Here is a 20,475-nt window from a genome sequence, read left to right as displayed (position 1 = left end):
ATGTAGCTGAGAGCTTTGGTATTGTGTCATAGTCACAGCTGAAACAGACTCAAAATAGAAGAAACACTAGAGGATATATGGCCAATGCTTTTGATCTGGTAATAATAGATGTTGCCAACACTGGGGCAAAATTAGAACAGAAGACAAGTTCAGAAAAACACTAAATGATTGATGCACAAAGGAAATTACTGATAGTAGTACACAAAACAGTTTATAGTTTATGAAATGGAACATTTCAAGAGCAAAGAACCCCACAATCAGAATAAATGACCAGCTAGTGAAGAGAGAAGAAATGTGTCGATATCTTGGTGTAAATACCAACAAGAAACAGAAAGATGTAACACATGTCTTCTCCATGTATTACATATTAAGTGATATATTTTCCACTTAAGTATGATGATGATTTAAAAAATTACTGCCTTCTCACATCTAAAGTGAGCTTCGCATTAAGATGCAAGGAATTTGGGTCCAGGAAAATCTTTTTGAAGTCACTGCTAGCCATGTGATAAGACATTTTATTGTCCAGACAGCACTCTGAAGCTAGATTAATAACCAAATTATTACAGAATGTTTTCCACAAGGATTAATGTTCCTAGAGAATGTCATGAAAAGATTCCCCCAACAAAATGCTGCATATACCCTCTTGTGTTTTTTCCAGCAGTGGTGCTACAACTGTTTGTTCTATGAGGCAGAAAATGTCTCTCATCATAGAAAAGTTCCTGTCACCAGTGAGCAGTAATCCAACTTCAGTTCTGTTGAGCTGATTAAAAATTATTTCTGTTGATACACTATGGTGAGAATGGATGCAGACATAATCCATCAACTTCAAAGTCCCATATGTAGTAAGGTTATCAGAGCTGTTATGTTAGGCACTAATCTCTCTATCCCACTTTTTTTTTAATCTCTTTGTCAGCAGCACAATGGTTTGATGTTACACAGTATCGTATTTGACGCCCACCATGTACATCAGTGGCACATGGAGCTCCAGAGTTTTTGTGATGGTCACTGTTCATAAGCTCTCAAGCAGCAGGCACTAATTACCAGCAGTTCACTCGGAGAGCCTCAGTGCTTAATTTATGCATTGCATATTCTTTAGTTGGTTGCATGTTTCTGTGTTGAATTAAACAGCAAAATCATTTTGGTTGTGCTTAATGATACACTACTGGCCATTAAAATTGCTACACCACGAAGATGACATGCTACAGACGTGAAATTTAACCGACAGGAAGAAGATTCTGTAATATGCAAATGATTAGTTTTTCACAGCATTCACAAAAGGTTGGCGCCAGTGGCGACACATACAACATGCTGACATGAGGAAAGTTTCCAACCGATTTCTCATACACAAACAGCAGTTGACCGGCATTGCCTGGTGAAACGTTGTTGTGATACCTCATGTAAGGAGGAGAAAAGCGTACCATCACGTTTCCGACTTTGATAAAGGTCGGATTGTAACCTATCGCGATTGTGGTTTATCGTATCGCGACATTGCTGCTCGCATTGGTCGAGATCCAATGACTGTTAGCAGAATATGGAATCGGTGGGTTCAGGAGGGTAATACGGAACGCCGTGCTGGATCCCAACGGCCTCTTATCACTAGCAGTCAAGATGACAGGCATCTTATCCACATGGCTGTAACGGATCGTGTAGCCACGTCTCGATCCCTGAGTCAACAGATGGGGACGTTTGCAAGACAACAACCATCTGCACGAACAGTTTGACGACATTTGCAGCAGCATGGACTACCAGCTCAGAGACTATTTCTGCGGTTACGCTTGACTCTGCATCACAGACAGGAGTGCCTGCGATGGTGTACTCATCGACGAACCTTGGTGCACGAATGGCAAAACGTCATTTTTTCATTCTATCAGCAATGACTGAAATCTTGAGACCTTAGACAATTCTTAGTTCTTTCCTGAGACTGATGGAAATGGTGAAGACAACAAGCCTCACTAATTAAGTTTGACATGAACTGTCAGTTTACAGCAATATTCGGAGGGTTGACTGTTGTCTAACCTCTCACTGAGTGGAAGGTCTGAACTGGAGGCCTCATCAGTTCTACATTGAGCTTGACTGCTGATTCCTTGCGTGCAATGAAGAACTGATACTAATAGAATTGCTCTGGATAGTTCACATGTGTCTTTGGTTAGGCAAAACTCCAAAACCTGTATCAAAAATCTGGCGAAGGAGACACTGGTTATGGAACTGATTCGATAAAAATATGTCAAATGAGAATATTGAAATAGCAGTTTTTAACTGCCAAAGAATTTGCCGCGGATTTCCAGAACTCGTGCCTTTCCAAAAAAGCAATCAGCCTCACATAATAATCAGAGGATCTGAGCTTATGTTGAAATAAAAGTTAGACAGTAGGTAAAGTTTCAGTGACATGTAAAATGTATCAAAAAGATTGATTACACCTCCGAGAAAATTGAAGGTCATAGCAACAGGCAGCAGAAGCATTAGATCTAAAAAGGTCCAAAATTAGTACAGCTGCAAATTTTAATGCAGCATAGTTACCAGTGGTGACAGAGTTAAATTAATAAGTGGATGTTTCCACTGGTTGTCATACTGACATACTTTTAGAGGTACACCCTATTCAACAGCATAGAAATATCCTGATCTTATGGTGGCGTAGTGGTGTGCAACTAAGATGGTGGCTCCATGATGAGTTCTGTATGGAGAGAGATGGAGAACGCTTTGTGTTGTCACCAATGTGCACTCTCTCTCTGTTCCAAGCTACCCCCTTCATCGATTGCTTTCTTTGGTAACAGGCAACGTGGGGTAAGTGTCACACTGGACCAGAATTTCTACTTCTGATTCTCACTGCAAACATTTACACACTTGGGAAACTATCACCATCTCTTCTTAAAGTAATACCTGTCGTGCTTGCTTTATGCCATCCATAGTGAACCCTACAGTGGCTAAACACCTTCAGCATACGTTAACTAACATGAAAATCAATGCTGAAAATTGTATATGCATACTACAGACATGTTAAAAGATGCTATTGGCTGGAGCATCACTTGATACACTGCAGCTTACCATGTGTACTGCCCCATGATCCACTTTCTTATTTGCATACAACTTTAGTAGGAGGTGACTTTAATTTACCTAGTACCGACTAGGTAAAACTGCACATGTACTATTGATGCAAACATAGTTTGGTGAAGTAATACTAAAAATGTTATCATCAAACTGTTTTGACCAACTAGTCCAACACATATGCAAGAGAGATTTTGGACCTGTTGGCTACAAATAGACCCAAAATTTTTGAGAGAGTTATCATAGAGACGAGGATAAGCAATCAACCATGTTGCTATTACAGACAATGGTCAGCAAAGGCAAGAAGTTCATCAAGAAAGCAAGGAGAGTATTTGTGTTTGAGAGAAAAGATAGTCACTAAAGTGTACATAACAGGTTACAGGTTGAAGATGTGACATTAAAGTCCAAACACAGTAAAAAAATTAGCTTTAAATACATACATACCAGGAAGGTAATAAAAGATTGCATAGGGCTCAACTTAATTTAATGGTTCCATTTTAAGAATATTGCATTACAAAAAAAGAAATTGTTACTCTCTTCCTACATTGGGTTGTTAGTTTAAATACAGAAAACTTGCTGGAAACTTGCATGTCCAGAAGGTGATCTATGCATGAAGCCTGCAACAATGTCCCAGTCAGATTCTGACAAAAGATTTATCAGAAAATTGTAGGAAGCTGTGCTCATACCTTACGTCAATCATTTGATTGAAACATTCTTTATAGTCTCTAGTAGACCAGTGTACTGTTAAAACTAAAGACAATAGGCAGAAAGCTGAAATATTAAATTCTGCATTTAAAAATGCATTCTTTCTACTGTACTAGTGCTTAACTGCCACACACAGTCATTAATGGTTGGCAAGGAAATAAGCACACCCAGTATTAAAAAACAGGTAAAGGTACTCAAAGTGAACAAGGCATTAGCCTTTATTGGAATTAATACTATTTTTTTACAATGAATATGCTTTGGATTTAGTGTATGTACTAATTCATATTTATTGAAATCTCTTACATGTGAGTAGTAACTCCATCCACAGGCCCTGGTAGGCCCATTGGTACTTACTGAGCATCTTGACATCCTCTGCCAGTGGCATCATTGGTTGCGGTATGGAGTGGTGTGGGGTCAGCACACAACTCACCTGGCCACTGTCAGTTTTCAGCACCTGGAGCCACTACCACTGGGTCCAGTAGCTCCTCAGTTGACCTCATGAAGCTGAGTGCACTTTGCTTCAGCCCTCCCACCAATTAATATTCCTAGCAGTACCAGGAACAGACTGTGGGGCCTCTGCATGGCAGTCAACTGAGCTGACCACTCTGCTATGGAGGCAGAATTTGCATGTGAATAAAATGTATAGTTAGATGGTAATGCAAGAAATCTTGTTCACTTTCTGTTGAGGTAGCACTGTGTTGAGATGGCGGGTGGTATACAAATATTTGCGTAGATGGACTTCAGAAGGTTTGTTCTTTGTTCCAGTTATAACTACTCTCAAATTATAATTTTTTTACAGCATTTAACATGAAATGGAAATTACACATACTGGATGTGTCATGTTGAGCAACAAGTGCTGCCATTGAAGGTAGTATTAATGGATTGAGCTGTCACAGTATTAGTAAGCATGTGGTTTTCAAAAGAAGCAAACTATTGAGAAAAAAATGGAGTGTGATTATGACCTTATTTTTATCCTTAAACTATTTAACTCCTGTGGAGTGATCTTTGTTGTTGATTGTAGCTGTGAAGTTGTTGATTGTGATTTGGGGGATCGACATATTAATCTGTTTCATGATATGTGACAATGACATTTTTGTTCTTTAGGTTTCCATTGAAGGCACAGCAATGTTTAAGAATGAAAATGGTGTTATTGAAACACTTGATTGGAAACGGCGTGTTCGTACTGTTGATGGGAAAGTGTTTACTACTCGTTTTGATAACAATGTTCCCCCAAATACAAACTTTACTGTGCGTGTATCGGCTGTCACACGCATTCGCACTGTGGGGGAAATGGCTGTAGCTCATTGCCATACACCTCCTACAGTACCTGACCGAGATAAATTGGCACATTTTGTTTGGGACAAAGTGCAAGAACAAGGTCGTTGGTTGTTCAAACTATCAATGTCCCGAATATCAGAAAGAAATGGACCCATATGTTGCTATAGGTGAGTTGTTTCAGTAGCATCAGCTATTTCATTATTAGATGTGAATTAATATATGCAACATACACTTTTTCTCTAAATTGTGGTAGTGGTAGTGACAACACAAGTATGGAGATACATGGTTATGTTCAATTTATACATGCATGCATTGTGAATGGTTCGGAGTAGGAAAGGTATGAGTAAGAAAGCTTCCCAGTTCTTCATAATTGTTTGTGAAATTCATCCAAAGGATATATGTGTGTGAGTATAATTGTACAAGATGACTGCAGCTATTCATTAAATAGTCATTCAGACTAGATAGAGGATTTCATACACACACATTTTTTCCTTTCTTGTGCATGTGAAGAGCAGGCAAGATAATTGAGAGCAACAGTTGTCTTAGAATGGGCATTCTGGAGAGACTGTGAATACAAGCCCTCTCATTATTTTTCATACTGTTTCACATTTCAACCATTAAAATACAGATTTTAAAGGAAGACACACATTCTTTGGTAATTCACGGAAGTGATTATTATTTTAAGAGCAGTTTTCCATGTGAATCATTGCATGTTAGTTGTATTCTCATCAGAATCCTTTATCTGTTAATATTTTTACACTGAATGAGAAAACATGCATATGTTTTTGGGATTTATCTATACGGGCATGCTAAGGATCCCACAAAATCAAACAGTAGTCTAAGTGATAGGTGGTCACACTTGACTTTCTTAGTGACACTCTTTTTAAATGAGCTGCACATCCTCAGAATTTTCCTGTTTGGCACGTGCCTTTTTCACTATGTAGCCGCAGTGCTAATGTAGTTGAAAATTATTTGAGTTCTATGTTTTGATTAATGTAACGTTCACCTTTACTTTTGCCTCTACCACTAGTTAAAAAGATATATTTGAGTTTATGTTATATATTGGTATGGGCTATTCCACATCAGCTCAGCAAAAAAAAAAAAAAAAAAAAGGCTTTTTCTCACCCACCCTTTCATATTGGGATGAAACTTGACTTATTTGTTCTCCATACACAAATAAGTCACCATACCAAATTTTTTGAAATCTCCAATTTTAAATAGCATTCGAGAGTTGGGAGTTTCTACATATTTAACGCTGTGATTGCACAAAATTACTCTTACTAGTTTTCTGAAAATAAATTAAAACTTGTTTCATTTATCATCCAATCTGTGTGAAATTTGTTGGTTATGTACTCTGAAGTGTAAGGATTGTAAACAGATTTACCGAAAGCCATCAAATAAGCCCACCAATGCAATTAAAAAAAAGGTATTCTTTTATTTTTGTGATTTATTTATTAAGAAACGTTGTTCAGAATTACACTAAATATCACCTAACTGGAAAGGTACAATACCAAGAATCTGTTTTTCCAAATTAATGCTCAAAGTATAGGCTATCACAGGAAAAATAAAATAAAGGAGGAACTTTTGTTCCTTTGTGAGTTTTCCCCCCACATTACATATTTTAGGTATTTTTTATGAGAGTCTCACACAATCTGTATTTGTTCAAACATCAGTAAACATCTTTTTTTTTTAATTTTTAAAATACTTTCAGTGTTGTTATTAATGTCAACAACTGTACAGAAGGGTATGCAAAAGTGAAACTTCCAAATTAGGGCTAAATATAAAAAGAAAAGAAAATGTGGTTTAGTCATTGAAGTGCCAGAAAATGATATTGTGTTTGAAAATACTGTTGAAAAAAAAGTTGCTAATGTGGATTTACTGGTTGATAACAAAAGGAACAATGTGCATCAAACTATAAAGAAGAAACACCTTCACTAGCAAAGTATCCCTACTTCGCTCTACTGGTCATGGCAAGAAATTTGAAATACATTCCAAATCTCTGATTACTCAGTGCAGTAAGTACAGTATTTTATTTAAATAAAAGTGTTTCTTAGAAGAACCCAGCCTGACAATAGGAACAAAGCCAAAACTTGAAGTAACTTAGTTACAAATTTTTATCAAAGTGATGAACAGCCTAGAGTTTTACCAGGTATAAAGGTGTGGAGTGCACAAAGGAGGAGCGGGAGGCAGGGATAATATGAACTAAAAAGTTAATTTAAGTAATGTTCATGAACTTTATTCTAATTTAAAAGTGAATATCCTGAAGTAAAGTATATTTCTTTAATTAACCCGGCCCAAAAACACGCACCGAGCGAGGTGGCGCAGTGGTTAGACACTGGACTCGCATTCGGGAGGACGACGGTTCAATCCCGCGTCCGGCCATCCTGATTTAGGTTTTCCGTGATTTCCCTAAATCGCTCCAGGCAAATGCCGGGATGGTTCCTCTGAAAGGGCACGGCCGACTTCCTTCCCCATCCTTCCCTAATCCAATGAGACCGATGACCACGCTGTCTGGTCTCCTTCCCCAAACAACCAACCAACCAAAAACACGCATTTTAGTTGGCACTAACGGTAGCTACTTAGTACACTAGTGTGCAAAACCTGAGAACAAAAGTAACTTCCGCATGATGTGTCACTACCAGGTATCATAGCTCAATGAAACTTGGACCATACATACAAGAACTGAAACAATATAGTACAGAAAGTAACTGAAATAAGTGCACTGAGAGATGAACAGAAATGACACTTAAAATAATTACACTACTTGTCCCTGATTTTTTTATGATGGTCTCTTGGACAATACAGAAAGTGGGACATGGTTCTTAACAGGATGTGTGATCACCACAGGTGGCAATGCATGCTCAACAACATGCTCCTGTGCAGCCCACAAGGTTGGTAAGGAAGGAATTCTTGCGGCAGGGTATTTCTTTCCTCCTCTGGTGCAGTTGACAACTGCTTCATGATCGTTCGTGCATGTGAGCATTCTGCAGTACCTCTCTCCAACGCATCACACACATGCTCAATGGGATTTAAATTGGGCAGGCCAGCCTATTTGGCAGATATCTAGTTCCGAGGATGCCTGCACCTGTGCGTTTCAGTGCAGTCACATATTGTCATCGATAAAAATTAAATCAGGGCCAGATGGTCCCCTGAAAAGATGCACACGGGGAAGGAGTACAGTGTCACAATAGCATTGACAGATGATTGTATCATGTTCAAAGATTTGGAGGTCAGTACACCCACACAACATTATGCCTCCCCACACCATTATGCGTGGACCACCAAAATGATTATGTTTGATAATGTTCCTGGATGCATCACGTGTTCCCACTACTCACCATATGAGAATATGTAATGGACCCAGTAACTTTGTCAAACACAATTGATTTGGTGGTCCAAGTATTACGGTATGGAGAGGCGTAATGTTGCTTGTGTGTTCTGACCTTCAAATCTTTGAACATGCTACACTCACTGGTCAATGTTATTGTGACACTGTACTCCTTCCTCATGTGCTTCTTTCATTGTCGAATGACAATGCATGGCTGCATCAAGCAGCATAGACGGAGCAGCTCTTGGAATGACAGTTACTGTGACTTAAATTCCGTGCAGCACGACCATGTGCAGCAATGAGCATTCAGCAGTTGTCAACTGCACTGGTGGATGATTGGAACACCCTACCACAAAAACTCCTTACCAAACTCCTTACCAGCATGGGAACATGTTGCAAATCGTGCATTCTGTCATTGATGATCACATACACTATTAAGAACCATGTCCCACCTTATGTAATGTGCAGGTGGTCATCATAAATCTCGAAGACTTCAGTGTAATTACTGACTTTGAATAAAAGTGTCAGTTACCTTCTGTGCTATACTTTAGCAGTACTTTCTATATGTGTTCCAAGTTTCATTGTGCTATGTTGCTTGGCATTGACACATCATGCAAAAGTTACTTTTGTCCTTAAGTTTTGCATGCTAGTTTATGAGTCTGCACCATTCCTGTGAATGTAAGTTTGCTAATTAACATAGCCCCAATTGAAGAAAACTGTGAAAATGTCAAAATATGTTACACTGTTAAAACTCAACATGCACATGTATAATACGGAATTGTAATGCTCTCCAAAAGAAAATGTAATGAGTTTTCTTTCTTTTTCTACTCCTACTCCTAACTTCTCCATCTCCACCTTCTCCTCCTCACGGCATTAAAATTGTGTATGGGTCTTGGCCTCTTAAACGAGCTTTCTCTCTCTCTCTCTCTCTCTCTCTCTCTCTCTCTCTCTCCAGTTTGGTTCTCCACCCTGTGACTTTTAGGTATAGTTGGCCTTCATTCAAAAACCTTTTTTGTCATCCTTCCAGTATGCATCCTAAGGACATGCCCGGGCCGGACTATTCTCCTACTTTTTATCGATCTTACAACGTCACCTCCCGGTGTGATGTGATCCGACTTGGCATTTGTTCTAGATAGCCAGAAACTTCCCCATAGATGTGGCCGAGAACCGTACATTCAAGTATCCCGAGCTGCCACTCGTTAGTACTCACCGTTGTTGACATGTCACATCCGTCGGTCACAGTCAATCCGATCGTGCTGGTACGTGACCCTCTATACTTGCAGTTTCAGCTGTCTGTTTAGCAACCTGGAAGCCAATAATTTCTTAGGTGTGTGGAAGCACATGTTGCTGCTTATAGTGAGATTAAAATCATTTGCTAGTTGATATTTGTCACTTTTCACTGCAGTGTTTTCACATCTGCTGTGGGCTACAGCTCGGTTAGTGGTGACAAACAAACATTGCAGATCACTTAACAAGTGCTGTTACTTACATGTAATACGGAGCAATTTTGGAAGCAGCTGCCACTAAGTACGGCGGAAACGTGAGATGCTCCATTGGTAACCGATTTTAAGTGATTGGTAACTAAACTACCGTAGACGGTGCATTTTGTAGCCCTGAATTTAAACTCACTAAGCACGATCTGAAGGTGTTCTGTGTATCCAGGAAATGGTGGTCAACAATCTGCAGCAGAATTGTTCACAGTAATTAAAACTAACCTATGTGAGCAAGGCAAAAAATTTCAGTTTGAGCACTAAAAGCAACCTGTAATTTTCCCCTTTTATTGGTTACCTGCAACTGTCCTCACAATGACTACATGAGCTGCCAGGCCACTAACCGATGTGCAGTCTCTTTCACATGTTGCTGTCAACATGTGCAGATTCCAAGTGGAGAAAGAAATACTTTGTTAATATTAGATCCTAGAAAGTCAAAGTTATGTACATGTTCAGAATTGAGGCCTGCTGCTGATAGTTTAAGTTATTATTTTCCTTCCTGGTGAAATTCCTGTAGTCTTCACTTGATAACAAGCCCCTTAGGTTGTGTCCTTCTTTCATTCACATATTGTTCTCTCTAATGAAACTCTTCTTCTACTAATAATTGCTGCACCATCGGCATTGACTTTGTTGCTTGTGTGACCACACACTTGAAGCTTCCAGACGACTGACTGACCAGCATTCTGAAGAGGGCACTTCATTGTCTCACTCCTTTACTAATGCTAAATCCTGTCTCACTGCAGCTTTGGAGCTAGCCAATGTTGCCCAAGTGAGTGAAACATACTTAGACGGCATATTAAGCAGTAACAAATTGCTTAGCATTTCTACCCTGTCGGGACTATCGGAGGCCCGCTTGAAGTCTACATAGAAGTTATGAAGATAAATACAGTATTATGCGCGTATGCCTTTTCGTGTATTTGGCTTGGCACAAATATCTGAGCTGTTGTTTATCTTTTAGACCGAAATCTACATTGATATTAGCCCAGAATCTCTTCTGCATATAAAGCTAACCTATTGTAGGTAAGACTACAGAGAATTTTATAGGTTACAATCCGTGGTGTAATTTGTCAATAATTTGAATAATGAGACTTATTTTTCTTAAGTTTGTGGATTTGCTTGTGGAGACCAGTTCCCACATTTTCAACAGTTCGGCAGTTTTTCTGTCAGTTCCTGGTACTTGGTAATTTTTTAAGCAGTGTACTACCTCTTGTACTTTCTGTAATGTGTGCTCTTCTATCGTTGGATCCTCTGTTCAGTAGAGTAGCTGCTCACTCTCAGTAGGGTTGTCCTCCAAAATTCCCTCGAAGTATTCTCTCCCTGTATGCATTACATCTAGTTTATCTGTCAGCAAATTTCTCCCTTTGTCCTCACTTGCTGTTACTTTTGGAGTATGTTTTCAAGTTCCTTCTTTAATTTTTTCGTAAATTTTTGTGCTTTTATTCCTTCGCTAGTGCTCTAGCCTTTCTTAGCCACTTATGGGATGGGGAGATGTGCCAGCTCTGGATCGAATCTGTCCAGAGGATTAACAGGAGGGTGGTGTGCCAACCAGCCTGGATGTGGTTTGTAGGCAGCTTTCCACATCCCACCAGATGAATTCCCAGCCAGTTTCGAAGTCCCACATATGTTACACTATTTGCAAATATTTATAACATTTATGCTCTCTTTAACTTGAATAACACACAAAACAGACAGTTGGCATACACACATTCCATCCCGGTGGTAACGGGCTGGTGACAGAAAGGTTATCTGGTCACCCCTTAAATTAATCGTGCCAAATCCAGAAATAAACATACCGACCTTGCACCATTGTCCGACAATTGTACGAGAAAAAGATGGTGATACTTCGGCAGTAGACCTATATTACAGTTCTTCTTTATTCCATTTCTTTACTTGGGCACCATTTCCTTTAGTAGTCATAGCAAGTTTCTGCCTCATTTTTGCTCCTACTAGGTAACGGTCAGAATCGGAATTATCTCCTCAGAAAGTGCACACAATTTCCGTGTCGTGTGCCCGTCTCTTCGATACCAGTATATAGTCTGTTGGTTTGCTGCATTTTTTCCTGTCCCTTTGTAGATTTTTTCCCTTGTGAAACAGGTACTTACTGCCTTTAACTTTGGTATTCCTTTGTTTTTTCATCTTTTCCCGAATGCTACAGCGAGAATTTCTACTTGTGTATGTCACCGTTTCCTGTCCACCTGAGGTCCTGGAATACAATAATTCCCATTCCATATCTCAGTGTCCTTTCAGCGATGCTGTTTATAGTTTGTATATGCAGTAGTGTACGCATATTCTGTGTTTAAAATTTAAGCATTGATATATCCATATTCCTGTTCCTTGGTGCAGTATGTCTTCATTAAGACAGTCTGTCATTCCGTATTAAACTGTACACGGTGGTAGGCTTTTTACAAGGCAAGGGTATCAACAATGCACTCAATCCCTAATCTGAAGGGCTATGCTTTAATTTTGAGGTTTGAGGTTAGCTCCCTGAGGTGGGTTGACAACTGGGTCTCCTCCCCTTCACCACTACCCTATGGTGTAGGCCACACTTCATCTGACTCCTGCACTGGAGCCAATCTGCCACGGGTGATCGTGCTTGTAGTTACACTACCAGTGGCATAGCCCTAGCTCCCTCAAAGCACTCGAGCCTTCCTGTCTGGCACAGAAGGTGATGTCCCCTGGGGATGCAATAAGTTTCTTACAAGCAAAAATTGAAAACTGTGATGAAAATTACATCATTGAACTTAATCAGTGGATTTCAGTTGACGGAGCACAATTGATAACATGTTCTTGCAAACATCACTGACTTCGTTGAGGGCCTTTCGCATAAATTAGAAAAAACTATTCCACGCTCTTACATTGCAAGTTCTAAATCAGAATATTATAAGACACTTAAAGAATCATCTGACTTAAACACAGCTACAGTACCAACTGACTTGAGTGTAAATATTGTTTTATTATCCGTGACAAAGCCTAAGAATACTTCTTCTTCATAGCCATAAATGTATTAAATAAAGACAGCTTTTCCTATTGAGATTCAGACTGGATTTATTTTTGTATTCAGGCTGCATTTATTTAGACCTCTTTTCTATTTGACAGTTATTTTCTTTAAACCATTATAAAGTATTTACTATATAAAAAGCACACTACATTACCACCAGAAAACAGGAACACACTGGTGTGAACATAACTTAACAGAAATATAGTTTCTATAACAAGGTGCAATGAAGATGGCAGTGTATTCACCTGACATGCTTCAGAAGTGGACAAATGCCACCTTCATTGCCAAGGGTTCAATTGGACGTATGACTCTTGCACTGCAGGTGAAAAATTAGTTAAATGTCCGTATGTTGTATCTGAAAGCACAGAACATAGTGTCTGTATAGTGTACAAAACTCTAAACCTATGATAAATTTCATCAAGGAAATGTATTCAGGTGTTGCAAAAATCCACTGTTGCAGCAATAGCTGTGCGAACCAATATGAAATTAAACTTAATTTTATAAATCTGTGTCGGCATCAAAATGATTTTAAAATTGATTGAGGCTTGAGTGACCATTCTTTGCAATTTGCTGTGGATAGTATAGGAGCAGCAGTTGAAATGCCAGCATGAAATGGAAATTTACCAAGACATCTACAAAATAAAATATTATAGGCATTGAAGTTTTTTCAGTTTTGTGACTTAACATCACCAGCATTAATTTTATTTAATTTATGAAGAGTCTGTAAATCAGACACATTGAGGACTTATATTGCAAAAAAATAATACAGATGAAAAAGAAAAAAAATTGCTCGTGTGCTGTTCTCTTCCTGTTTGCACTTGTACGAGATCACATGACACATCATCATTTTGTCATGGGATGACGCAAACATCTGGTATCAGTAGGCTCACTTAACCCAACTGTTTAGTTTGTTACTGAAATAAATTACACTTTATAGAAAGAAAAATTGAAAGCAACTGTTCTGAGTGACATCATCAAACTTGAACTGAACTCTGAGTCAAAGCTCCATTGTTTACACATTAGGCCTTGGTGAAAAGTAATGCCAACGAATTATTTATAGGATAACTCTCTTAAAACTTTTTAAATTAAGCGAAAATTATTATCATTCTGCATCTTTATTCTTCATGTGTACGTATTTATTTCTCAATGTAAATCACCCTGGCAACAAACTCATTTCTCCCAATGAGAGAGCAGTTTGTTGATACCATTACCTTAGGATGTTTGACCTTGTTTACAGAGACACAACCTCACCTCTGCTTGCACCACTTCATCACCATCAAAGTGTAGTCCTAAAGTCGTTCTTTAAGTTTTGGAAACCGATGAAAATTGGATGGTTCAAACTGAGACCATATGGAGGACAATAGATGATAGTGAACCTGAGACGTTGGATTGTTGCAAATGTCGCAGCACTCGTGTGTGGTCTGGCATTGTCATGCTGAAGGAGAGGGTGCTCCACGTGTGGTTGAACTCTTTGAATTTGTGGTTTCAGTTTTATGAGGGTCTCTCACACATCGACATAGTTACATTACACACCACCATGTTACATGATACGGTTCGGAGCCTTTTAGTGGCAGAGGGCTGCAAATGTGTAGACGTGGAGAATAAAGATGTAAAATGTTAATAACATTATTTTATTTAAAAAGCTTCAGGAGTTTTCACCAAAAAAATTCTGAGACATTACTTTTCAGCACACCTTTGCACATTTTTTATGATGGCGTGTAATTGCTGCTCCACAAGTATGCTCCAGAAAGTATTCTTTGAAGTATGCACTTTATGGGCAAATTGATGGTGTGCATATTGATAGGTCTTCTTCCCTATGATCCAATGCGATCACTTCAAATTCAACTGTGCAAACAATTATGTGCTGAGAACATTGCTCAGCTCTTTGTGGGCTGAACAACCCAGTCTCTCATAAGTTTCTTTCAACAAAGATAAAATTCTGGTAATTAGGATGACACTTGTTGTGAAATACATGTCTGCAAGTTTCTGTAACAAATAATGCTAGCAACCAGTAATGAAATGATAACAGCAGTTAACTCCAACTTGAATGCAGCAAAGACAATTTTATATTGTTTTTCAAGGCAACACTAACAATATCACTGTAGCAGGCAGCTGTACTGAAACATAAGTGATTTACAAGCATGTGCTTCAGACACATTGTTCAGTTCAGACACCCTACTGCCTGAAATATTCATTTCTGACAATTGGTTTCTTATCTCAAAATACTCAGTTTAAGTTCCTCTTGTGTCAGATCAACTCTGGTAGTTGACTTTTTCCTGATAATCATTACTCCTTCAAAGGATTGTCACTAAAGCCAAGACACTCTCTACTCTGGCCTCTAAATACAACTGTGTGTCAGTCATCTTCTAGCTGTGTGCTAAGATACAATGAAATTTGAGAGGAAGCTCTGACAAGCAACACTTTCAGTCACAGCTTAGCTAATGTAAGTGGGATCTGATGGTGCTAAAAAACATTGGTCATACAACATTGGTCCTAATTTTTACAGCAAGTGCCATGCAATCGGCAATAGCTACCCAACTGATGTGACAGTCATAATATGAATCCCTATGCAGCTGCTGTCTGGAACAAAGATGGTGAGAATGCTCCATCTTCCTGATCTACCAACACCAACATTGACCCCTAAGCAACATCTCACATCTAGCCCACAATGTGACATCACAAAAGTTTTCTCTGCTGGTCCATCATGGACAGTGAACATCAGCTGATTAAGTAATTGTCAATGTCAAAGAAATTCTCCAACAGCTGTTTAACTTAAAGACATTATTTTATTTTGAAGGCTACCAGTTTCAGCTGAAACTGGTAGCCTTCAAAATAACATGAAATAACACCTTAAGTTACACACAGCTGCTGGAGAATTTCAGTGACATTGACAATTACAAAAGTTTAGTTAATTTCAATAATTAATGCCATTCTGCCCTGTATACTAACCTTGCACCATGACTAAAACATTGGACAGTGCTTCATTGTTTCAGAAAATCTAACAGTTGCTCAGTTTTCAGTGTTGTCATGCTTATGTCAGTCTTACTTCGTACACAGTGAAGTGCCTGGAATGTTTGCCTCAAGTGCTCTGTGATCTTTTATTTGTTAGTTAACTAGGTAAGTTGTTAGTTGGTTGGCGAATGGTGTGCTCCGTAGATCATTTGAATGGTTGTTTTATGAAAAAGAAAGTCAGTTTATGCGTATACTTGATTAGTTTTAATGTTAATGTGTGTATTATATTTCAGCTGCATATTATATTTCAGCCGCATGTTATATTTCATCCCTACCCATGTAGCTACACTTAAGATTTTTTTTTTTTTTTAAATACAGGCTAGTAATTTTTAAATAATAATTTGTCCATAGAATAGGAGGGTTTGTCCAGAAGAAATGATTATAGGTTAGATTTAAAACTGGCTTTGCTACCTGTCACACATCTTATGTTATTGGGCAAAAGATCAACAAATTTTGTTGCTGCATTTGGAACTCCTTTCTGAGCCACTGGCAGCTTTAATAAAGGGCAATAAAGAAAATTTTTTCCATTAGTGTTGTAGATATGGACATCATTCTTCTTTCCAAATTGTGATGGAATATTTGTAGCAAATTACATTAGTGAATACACAGGATGAACATTAATAAAACAGACGAACTGCAGGGGTGAGTTCCTGACTGCAAATGGAGCAAAAAGAGTTCCTATGACATTTGTCCAGAAATGCATCATTACCGTGATAGGTGCCACTGATGAATGAAAATTCCTCTGACCATGTGCCATGTGTTTCTTGTATGTTGGAGGCTGTGTGATTGATGCAGCCTACTGTAAGCAGCAGAATGGTGTTTGTGTGTGACCAAGCAGATGGAAACGGTCAAGAGGCAGCACAGCTATACTGAAACAAGTACCCTCATAGATGTCAACCACATCACACAACATTTCAAGCCCTTTTTGAGTGTTTGTGTGATCATGGGTCCTTTCAGACGAATGGACGTGCAGGGAGGTGCCCGACTGTGCATACATCGGATTTGGAGGACTCGGTTCTGCCTCTTGACAGTTTTCATCTGCTTGGTCACACACGAACACCATCTCAACTTGTCCCCGATGTGGATACTGGACCATTCTGCCACTTACAGTATGCTGCATCAACCACATAGCTGGCAACATGTGAGGAACACACGGCATGTGGTAAGAAGAACATTCATCAGCACCATCTATCATGACAACAATGCTTTTCCGGGCACATGTTCATAGGACCTGTTTTCCTCTGTTTCCAGTCAGGAATCTGTCCCTGCAGTTTGTTTTATTAATGTTCACAGTGTTTGTATGTGTATAGAGCAGTTAAAATGCCTAATTCCTCAAAGAGGTACCTACGTGTTGACTGTGGATGAACAGGACTTTTTTGCAGTCAATACTTCCTTTCTAATTGATGAGTTACCCCAGAAAATTATTCCATAGGACATTATTGAGTTGAAATATGTAAAATATGTTAGGAGATTGATTTGTTTCTTCCCAGGACTAGCAATTGTACGAAGAGCAAAAGTAGTTGAACTTAATTGTTTTAGCAGCTCAGTAATATGCTTTTTCCAATTCAAATTCTCGTCAGTGTGTACACCCAAAAATTTGGAGCATTCTACCCTGTTTACCGATGCCTGGTTCGTGTGCTATATCAGTTGTTGGTATTACTCTCTTTGTTGTACAGAACTGAATATAGTGTTTTCTCAAAATTCGGGAAGGGTTCATTTTCAGAGAACCACTTAATAACTCTTTGAGAAACATCATTGACAGTTCCTTCTGTTGCTTTCTCTTCAATTGCATTTATTGCAACACTGGTACAACCCTCAAAAAATCATCTTGATGAATGTTAGGTGGGAGGTCATTCACATATATCAGGAATAGAAGTGGACCAAAATTTAAACCCTATGAAATCTCTTCATTATTTCTCCACAGTCACTAAATTTTTTTTTCTCCTGCAAACAATGTTTGAACTATTCAGCACAACTTTTTGCAGTCTTTTTGTTAAATAGGATTCAGACCCATTGTTTGTAAAGCGATCAGTTCCATAAAACATAAGTTTGTCTAAGTTGCTCCATATAGTAAGAGTTGTACAGTTTTTGTTACCTTCTAGATTACTTCATATGAGCACCTCAATTTAGTATTGAATGTAATAATGATGTACGGCTGCTTGCTTCATAATGGGAACCCAACAATTTGTAGCATGTGCTGTTCACACATTTTTGAAAAGTGCATTCCAAGCAGTGTCTGTTTTTTCTTATGGCGTACAGATAGCATTTAATTAAACTGGCTTCTGGCTGTATATTGTAGCTGATGTTGACAAGAGGCTAGTGCATGTGCATTTTGTCACACTGTTTCCATCAACTTGTTAGGAGGAGACTTGAATGCATGATAATGCAGGCTTTCTTTGGTTATCAAACAAACATCTGGATGCAGCTTTGTGTCTTCCCTTATGGTGAGGGCAAGAAGTAAGAAACTTGGTGAAATATTGTGTTCAAATGAAGCTGTCTGTCTGCTGTGATCCGAGCAGGTATCACCATGTGTTTGAAGACGGTTGGTTCATCATTTATTTGCATGTTAGTCAGTCAACCATATACTTCTGTCATAGCATTTTAATAAATGCTTAAACCTTTTTTACTCATTCTTTTACCCTGTGTTGTAGAAACAGACTGATTTAATGATTTTAGTGAGTACGGTAGTGTCCACACACACACACACACACACACACACACACACACCCGCGCATGTGTGTGTGTGTGTGTGCGTGTGTGTGTGTGAGAGAGAGAGAGAGAGAGAGAGAGAGAGAGAGAGAGAGATTGAGATTGAGACTTTGCAGATGTGATTGATGAGGATGAAAAATGATTTTCTCAGTAATAATCGCACTTATTAATCACACTTCTGTCACAACATTATTTTACCAAAAACCTGAGACCGTTAGTAATGATGTAATGAATGAACAGATCACAAATAATTACTGTAAGTATAATCTAAAAATGTGTCACATATTAAAGCATCTCATATGTGTACGAGCTCGTGTTAGAATCAGTTATTTATCAGGTGCCCTTTGTATAGTACTCTCTTCATGGCTGGTTTTAATCTTCAGAGTTTTGTTTCACATAGTATATGAAATGATTTCAGCATGTGTATCACTATCTTATCATTAAGTCAGAATTCAACACATTTCATCATTCAAGCTGTATCACCTCCCCAATCTAATTTTTCACAGCAGGGAAGAACCAAGACCCTGAATATCGTGTCTGATGAGAAGTTTTTGGAGGTCGGTTTGGTTATCCCTTCTTATATGCAGTGGTGTTAAAATTGTTCGTACACCTTGCCATGTTAAGCCATTCCTTATCTTACTGGAGCTTTGTGAGCTTGCCATGAAGTAGCATAAAAATAATTCAGCTTTATTGATAATGATGTTTGTTGCGGGTTATATGCCATTAAACAAATTTCTGTACATTTCAACCTCAGATAGTAACTCGTTGCATACATAAACCAGTATATCTTGAAGCATGAATGATAATTGTCTGGCAGACTTGTTTCATGACTCACTTATTTCTACCATCCTTAAATGATAGAAACTATTGCAGGAGATTTATAAATAACATCTTACAGTATCCCAATTTGTGTGTAGCAGGAGATTTATAAATAACACCTTACAGCATCCCAATTTGTGTGTAGTTTGGATACATCTCACTATGAAACCATGGTAGAGCAGTTTTTATAGCCCATGAAGTAAATAGTTTCTCACCTTCTTCTTAGCTTTTAGAATGGGCATATACCGACTGCATGGAATTGCTTGCTTGCTTTCTTTCCAACCCAGCCATAAACAATCTGGGCCACCTTTTGTCATCTGTTCACAAAAGGCACGTTATGTGTGCAAAGGCTGGAGGAGTTGACCATTTAGTAATCCAGTGACCCATCGCTGGTGTGTGTGTGTGTGTGTGTGTGTGTGTGTGTGTGTGTGTGTGGACATTAGATGCTATGGTGAGACACACCTCATTTTATCTGGCCTGGAACAAGTCACAAATTTAGGAGCTGTTTTTTTAATACAGCCAGCATGACTTATCAACATCGGAGCAGTGGTTAATTGAGAGTTGTCCCCTCTTTGGGGAGATGCTTTCTTGGCCACAAGGTAATTGGAGGAGTAGGAAATGAGGTTCTTATTCTTTACGAAACTATCCTCCCTGAGCGATTCGTCAGAATATCACCATGGTGCCGACGTGACTGCAGCCACACCTACCCATGCAATGGCCATGTGGTAATATGTCACTGGTGGTCACATTCCTGTGTTCACAAAATAGTTATTGTCATGACAAACTGGCACCACACAGTTCAGTGAACAACAAACCTTTCCATTCATGTATGGTAAAAGCTAACTGGCCACTCACTAAACTTCATGTGGAAGGAAACAGCAACTGTGCAGTTCTCTTGCTGATCGGTGGACCAGTAGTTGTGCAGTTTTAACTGGACGAAGCAAGCTACACATTTTTCTTAGGAGAGGCTAAGTGAAACTAAGATGCGAAGTACAAAACACGTTCTTGTGCTAAGCTCCGAGAGGACAATAAGTATATTCTCATAGCAGGTTCTGAGAGGAGCAATCTTCGAGAATTTTGAGCGAGAGGTCTTC

General features: G+C 38.8%; 1 protein-coding gene across 1 annotated transcript in view; it reads left to right on the top strand.

Annotated features, from left to right (window-relative positions):
* The window catches only part of LOC124721224 (tyrosine-protein phosphatase 69D), a 459,889-nt gene that overhangs the window by 257,890 nt on the left and 181,524 nt on the right, over positions 1 to 20,475 (top strand). Inside the window, exon 11 of the mRNA XM_047246080.1 lies at positions 4,852 to 5,192. Within this exon, the coding sequence (XP_047102036.1) occupies positions 4,852 to 5,192 (341 nt within the window). The remainder of the gene's footprint in view (positions 1 to 4,851; positions 5,193 to 20,475) is intronic.

The sequence above is a fragment of the Schistocerca piceifrons genome, chromosome X (assembly GCF_021461385.2).
Source record: "Schistocerca piceifrons isolate TAMUIC-IGC-003096 chromosome X, iqSchPice1.1, whole genome shotgun sequence".
In the NCBI taxonomy this organism is placed as follows: Eukaryota; Metazoa; Arthropoda; class Insecta; order Orthoptera; family Acrididae; genus Schistocerca; species Schistocerca piceifrons.
Note: the sequence above shows the minus strand (reverse complement) of the source record. Positions and strands in the feature narration are given on the sequence as shown.